The sequence below is a fragment of the Neodiprion pinetum genome, chromosome 4, assembly GCF_021155775.2.
Source record: "Neodiprion pinetum isolate iyNeoPine1 chromosome 4, iyNeoPine1.2, whole genome shotgun sequence".
In the NCBI taxonomy this organism is placed as follows: domain Eukaryota; kingdom Metazoa; phylum Arthropoda; class Insecta; order Hymenoptera; family Diprionidae; genus Neodiprion; species Neodiprion pinetum.
Genome location: NC_060235.2, coordinates 345,109 through 351,109, shown reverse-complemented (window position 1 = coordinate 351,109; position 6,001 = coordinate 345,109). Strand labels below are relative to the sequence as shown.

The following is a 6,001-nucleotide window of genomic DNA, read 5'->3' as shown; positions in this document are numbered from 1 at the left end:
GCAAATCCTCTCTAGATGGCAGTGCACAGCTGCGCCAATACGCGGCCACCACTTTCAGTCACATCTCAGCGCGCGCTCTTGTACGTGTGAAGCGCGTGTCAAGCCGGGTCATTTAAACACCATTTAAATTTTGACAGAAGATACTACGAACACGTGACACCCGCACGATACGCTTTTTACTACGAAACTGCCTCAACGCAGTGTTGAAGATTTTACACGGGTGATCGTGCTCGGAGTATATTTTGTACTCGAGCAGTTACACGTGTATTCCTTGTTTATTTATCATGTGTCTCATTATTATATTAAATTAGATTTTGAGCTTGAGATTGGATTCGATCAAACAATATCAAAGAAACAATAATACATTGTACGTTTCTGAAACAAGATCTGTATCCGTTATTACGACACGTAGACATCAATTGGGTTGTTTGTCGAAGGGTACAATAATTTCTATAAATTCATTTCTTTAAATTACTTTATTTTGCAGCCTAATAGAAAAGTCCAGTGAATAATAATTACGTGATTGACGAATCATCGAGCTGACAATCTGTGGAAGAATTTCGAATTCGATACATTCGTTACGATTTAACTGACAAAGACGAAATCGAATTAGAAAAAAACTTGACGCATTCATTTTTACTTGGAAAAGTACAGATACACATATATATTTACAAGGACAATTTTCATCCTGACAACAATATCGACTGTTACAAATACCTTGCCACAGGTCGCGAGATAACAGATTAGTTATTACAATGATACATACTGTTTATAAGATTGTCGAAAATTGTGTCTACAAGTACTAAGTTATCACGAGGAAAGTCGAATTCCAAATTAACTGTAACATGTACATTAAGTACAATTCGCTGCACGTCGAATCAGAGTGCACTAATATTTTTCTTATAATCCCTTTGTATTCTGGATTTGATCCCCTATAGTACTGCGAAATTTATACAAAACTAATCCAACAAGTCGGATTGACGAATATCGTATAAAAATTTGAGAATTAACGTAAATTCATATACTTGAAATGATCTAATAAAGGATATTTTATCTGTTGCCTAAGCACCAATTTTTCAGGTCTGATTTTCTTGCGTATTCTTGAATTTTTCACTAAAATGCATGTTCAAATGACTTCTTACTCCATGTTCGTCAAAGCAGGCTTTCCCACATTCTGGACAGTGATGAGTATTGCCCTCGTCATGCTCACGTTTGCGATGTTCGCGACGCTGTGTCGTTGTTGCAAATGATTTGTCGCATCGTGGACATTTGTAGGGCCGTTCTCCGGTGTGTTTCCTTTGATGGTGGTCTCTGGATTCTTTCGTCCTGAATGTCATTTCGCAGTGCTCACAGCTGAATGGTTTTTCTCCGGTATGAAGGAGGATGTGATTGTGCAGAGACGTTGACTGGTTGTATTCTTTACCGCATTGAGCGCATTTGTACCGCTTGCCACCCTCGTGCTTGTTCTTGATATGGTTAGAGAGTACTCGAGCATTTTTGTAAGTCACGTTACACACGTCGCAGTGGTAGACTGGCCTCATTTTTCCCTCGTGCTTTCTCTCTCTGTGCACCTTCAGTGACATTTGATGCTTGAATTTTTCATGACAATCCTCGCACTCGAACCAAGGTTGGAGATCGGTTAATATAGGGTCCGGACTTTTCACTCTGTGTGTTTCTTTCATGTGTTTCTTTAGAATCCTAAACGTGGGAAACATTTCGAAGCAGACGGTGCAGCTGAAAACTTGGGGGAACATCATCGTCTTGTCGTTCTTCCAATGTCTTTCCAAATGCTCGTTCAAGTCCTGCCTCTTTCTGAATGCTTTCTTACATATTTGACATGGAAAACGTTTCTCAGTTATATGTGTCTTCTTGTGAGATCTCAACGCGTTATTGGTCATGCATCTCTGTCCACAGATTTCACAGGCAAAGGGTCGCTCCCCGCTGTGACTCCTCATGTGTTCCTTCAGCCTCGCTTTGAACTGATAAGACTTTCCGCACAACTCGCAAACATGCGGCCTTGCTCCCTTATGAACAAACAAGTAATGCTCGAATAGTGCTTGTTCCGTGCTCAACTCCTTGCCGCAAGTACTGCATATGAATTCGTCCATGTTCTCAGAATGTCTCATTATATGGTATTCCAGTCTATCTTTTGTTGTAAAATGCTTGTTGCACATGTTGCAGTGATACTGCCTCCGAGATATTACTTTAGCTCCGTCCGAATCTACCTGCAACGAGAGCCCGGGTCCTTCGCAGCTCGCGCAAGTTACCGCATCGTTTATTAAGTTGGGATCTACACCCCAAACGACTTCGCCGCATAAAACGCAATTTACAGACTTCATTTCAACGACCTCTTCTGCTATTACTTTTTTGAAAGCAGCGCTGTCAACGGCCAGGGCGTTTCCATCGGTGTCAACATCTATTTCTCTCGAACCTTTGTGTCCATACTTCACTTGGTGTCTGCTCAACAACGACTGCTTGTGGAAAAGCTTACCGCAAGTTGTACAAGCATATCGCTTTGTTCTTTTGTGCATGTACTGATAGTGGTCCCATAGCACGTTCTCGTTTGTAGATTCCCTCCCACACACCATGCATAGGCACACATCCATCCTTCCCGTTTTGTGTCTCTCCATATGAAATTCATAGCGTTCCTGAAGGACGAAACGCGCTCCGCAGTCTGAACATGTTATTTTTGGCCTAGATTTACTGATATCTGACAATTTAAAGTCACCGTCGGTCTCAGTCTGTCGAATTTGGTCCTGGCTGGTCACACGTTTTCCTCCTTTATGTCCGAATGTTTTTAAATGATAATTCAAATTAGCTCGTTTCACAAATGTCTTGTTGCAAGTCATGCAAGCGATGCGTTCTCCAGATTTATGCTGATACTGATAATGATCCCAAAGAATGTTTTCACTCTTGAATCGCTTACCGCAAATCATGCAAGAAAATATCTTGATATTGCCCAATTTATGTCTCTCCATGTGAAACTCGTAACGTTCGCGAAGCACGAAACGTGCTCCGCATTCTTCGCAAGTTGACTTTGTACATCGTTGATTATTCTCTGGCTGTAAAGCATTTACGTTTTCAGACACAGTTTCACCACCTTCAGAATTATTGGACTGATGATATCGATGATGTTCCCACAGATCATCTTCTGTTAAAAATTCTTTCTTACAAACGTTGCATACGAATTCATAAAAATTTTTGGTGCCGTGTCTTTCTACATGGAACAAGTACCTCTCATAGGAATAATATTCCGCTTTGCATGCTTCGCATTTAAATTTCGAGCGTTTTCTCATAATCTCATTGCTGCTGTCTTCCAGAGCATCAAGCTCTACAAATTCTCCAGTTATACCAGGGACTTCGAGATCAGAACTCGAAGAAAACAAAGCTTTTTCTAATGCATCAGATTCTAGTTTTCTCGTTATTGCCACGTCGTTAACAGCACTGCAGACTGGCGCTCTTTTTCTGATATCTCGAAGTTTCATTTTTCCTTTTTCTCTAGAGCTTATACAATTGCTGGAACCGTCATCCTCGGGATGTACGTTGCAAATTATCTTACGGGTAGATTTTAATGGCGTTAAAATATTTACAGTCGCACCAATTGCTTCAACATCATTGATATGATTTTCTTCAATGCCTGTATTCGCAGATTTCCCCGATGCTTTTCCTAATCTCGTGCCAACTCTTTTCTTGGCACTACAACTTCGTGAAGTATGAGCTTTGTTCTTAATAGTTTTTACAAAGGAATTAGGAGACGTAGATGCATCAGTTGCGATAAGGGAAGCCTGTGGCCCATTATAACAATTCTGAGCTTCATCAGTCCTCGTAATCCTCAGATCGACTTTACAGTTCGGACATTTATAAATTGCAATATCATCTTGAACTATTATAGTGTTTTCCCTGTTTCCATCAGCTTTACGTTTTAGCTTCACCCTTAGTAAGCTTCTCGATTTTGTTATACTGCATAATTTCTTTTCAGTTTCTTTGCAGACGGATATGAATTCATTAATGGCTTCCAATTTCTCATTGCATGCTGTACAAATGTGCTTGGATAACTGGTCGTCACGTGTAATCTGCAAGAGTACAAAGTATTTTTAGTCATTCACATCTTATACCGGGAGGATCCGTAAATCTTGCCACCACAATGTCATCAGTTAGGCGACCAAAGCTACATTCTAGGTATGTACTGCTATTTTTGTAGATATCCCTATCTGACTGATGGAATATACTTCAGCCGCTAAGCCAAATCATTTCAAAATTGCCAGATTCCACCCGGTATTGATATAATTTTTTGTATCTTATAATCTTGGCAAAAGTAATTATTGAAATAACTTTCCAACGCACAGAGACGAGAATTAGGTTACTGATTTTCTGGCTTATGTCTTGAAATTTGCTGAAAATTGGAATTGGGTCATCAGTTTTAATACCACACAAACGGCACAGCAATCCATTACAAATAGGCTGAGCATTGGAATCTGTAAGAATATCAAACTTTATCAGGTTATAGCATACGGATTAGTTAATGAAATACGGAATAATAATGATAAAGAACAGAGCACAATACCATTGCTAATCGAAGCTGCGGATTCTGGTAAATCTGGCAGTACAAATTCAACAGTCTCATCCTCGACCTCTGTGTTATCTATAATTATTTAACGAAATACCATAGATTCGATATCAGTAATGCTGCCTAATCTCTGAAAATATCTCTAGCGTTGTTGTTCACTGATATGAATGAGTTTATTAATTGTATGTCACATAACATTTATCCCGCTATATGAGTACGGATTACAAGCATAAGACGATTGTTTGAAAGGCAAGCCTCGAAAGTTTTGTTGATGTTTCGGAACTTGGGTTCGCTTGTTTTCAAATCTGTTACGCGTAACTATAATTGCAATCCTGAATCGAAGTTCATTTTAAGGTTTACCTATGTTTTGGTTGTCGGCAACAACTGAATCTTCAGTCAGCAGTTTTTCCTCAATAGACGTCACATCGAAGTGGATATCATTATCGTCCAATTTTTTCGTCAAATCTTTAAACTCTTCATTATCGCCCAGCGTCACGTTATCAGTCTCATTTACTTTTATAATGAAAGTCCTCATGTTCGACATTTGCGTTTCCACGTATTAGGGTATATTTAATAAAATTTTGTTTTGTTCCATTCACAATCGGTCAAATTTTCCCCATCTAACTTGATCAAGCCACTGAGATCCGTATTCGGTTGCGAAGACGGGGCTGGTTATTTTTGGCAGCGGTTTATCCGGCCACGTTATCGTTGCCGTATTTGACAAAATACACAATCGCATCGTCCAATTACCGATGATCACCTATCCGTAAAATTTGAGGTTAATGTTAAATCCCAAAGTGTTGTTATTTGTGTTTACGCAAGTCTATGGTTTACGCAAACTGTTGATCGAAGACGGTTACCGCTGGGCAAATTTCGTGACCAGCTACTCGGCGGGTAAAAAACTTCTAACCTCTGTGGTTATAGGGTTGCAGGATACATTCCGAACTAGCCGGCAGCCAAGAAGATTAGAGCCGTTGGTTTTTGCCAAACCGTTCAGTCGATATTGCGACTGCTGTTAACACCATTGTACGAAAACGGTCTTCAAAACGGGTACTTAATTGTCGATCAGGGTGGCCCGAAGCGAACACATTGTGCAACGGGCAGTTCTGAATAAAAGCAAGAAGCCCGTGTCATTCAAGTACTCGCATACGAAGACCTCGGGCATGTACTACATACTGCTACATACACTATCAATTTGTGATAAGCGCGCGTAAAATCTGTTTCGCGCGAAGAGGGCGCCACCAGCAATTGAAGCAACGGACCCAAAAACCGGAGCGCGACCGATCAGTTTGTCAACCTGCTGGATCAGATCACCACCAACACCCGACGTGACGAGTCGTTGCGCCAAATTTAGCCAAACACTCGAAGCCGAAGACTCACGTTTCGCGAGAATTAGTTTAGCCGTAAATAATAATAGATCCTTCCTTTCGTTTA

At 40.4% G+C, this 6,001-nt stretch overlaps 1 protein-coding gene across 4 annotated transcripts; it reads right to left on the bottom strand.

Moving 5' to 3' along the window:
• Nucleotides 1–457: 457 nt before the first annotated feature.
• Nucleotides 458–5,722, bottom strand: LOC124217878 (zinc finger protein 11). 4 transcript variants are annotated; one of them, XM_046624023.2, is made up of 5 exons: nt 5,408–5,722; nt 4,928–5,327; nt 4,565–4,642; nt 4,345–4,475; nt 458–4,073 (listed from the first exon to the last, which is right to left on the bottom strand). In XM_046624023.2, the coding sequence occupies exons 2-5, from the start codon at nt 5,109–5,111 to the stop codon at nt 1,077–1,079; spliced, it is 3,390 nt and encodes a 1,129-aa protein (XP_046479979.1). In that variant the 5' UTR covers nt 5,112–5,327; nt 5,408–5,722; the 3' UTR covers nt 458–1,076. The 4 variants fall into 4 exon arrangements, with proteins under 4 accessions (XP_046479979.1, XP_046479977.1, XP_046479978.1 ...); XM_046624021.2 differs by having other exon boundaries at nt 5,428–5,722; XM_046624022.2 differs by having other exon boundaries at nt 5,478–5,722.
• Between the last annotated feature and the right edge of the window lie 279 nt (nt 5,723–6,001).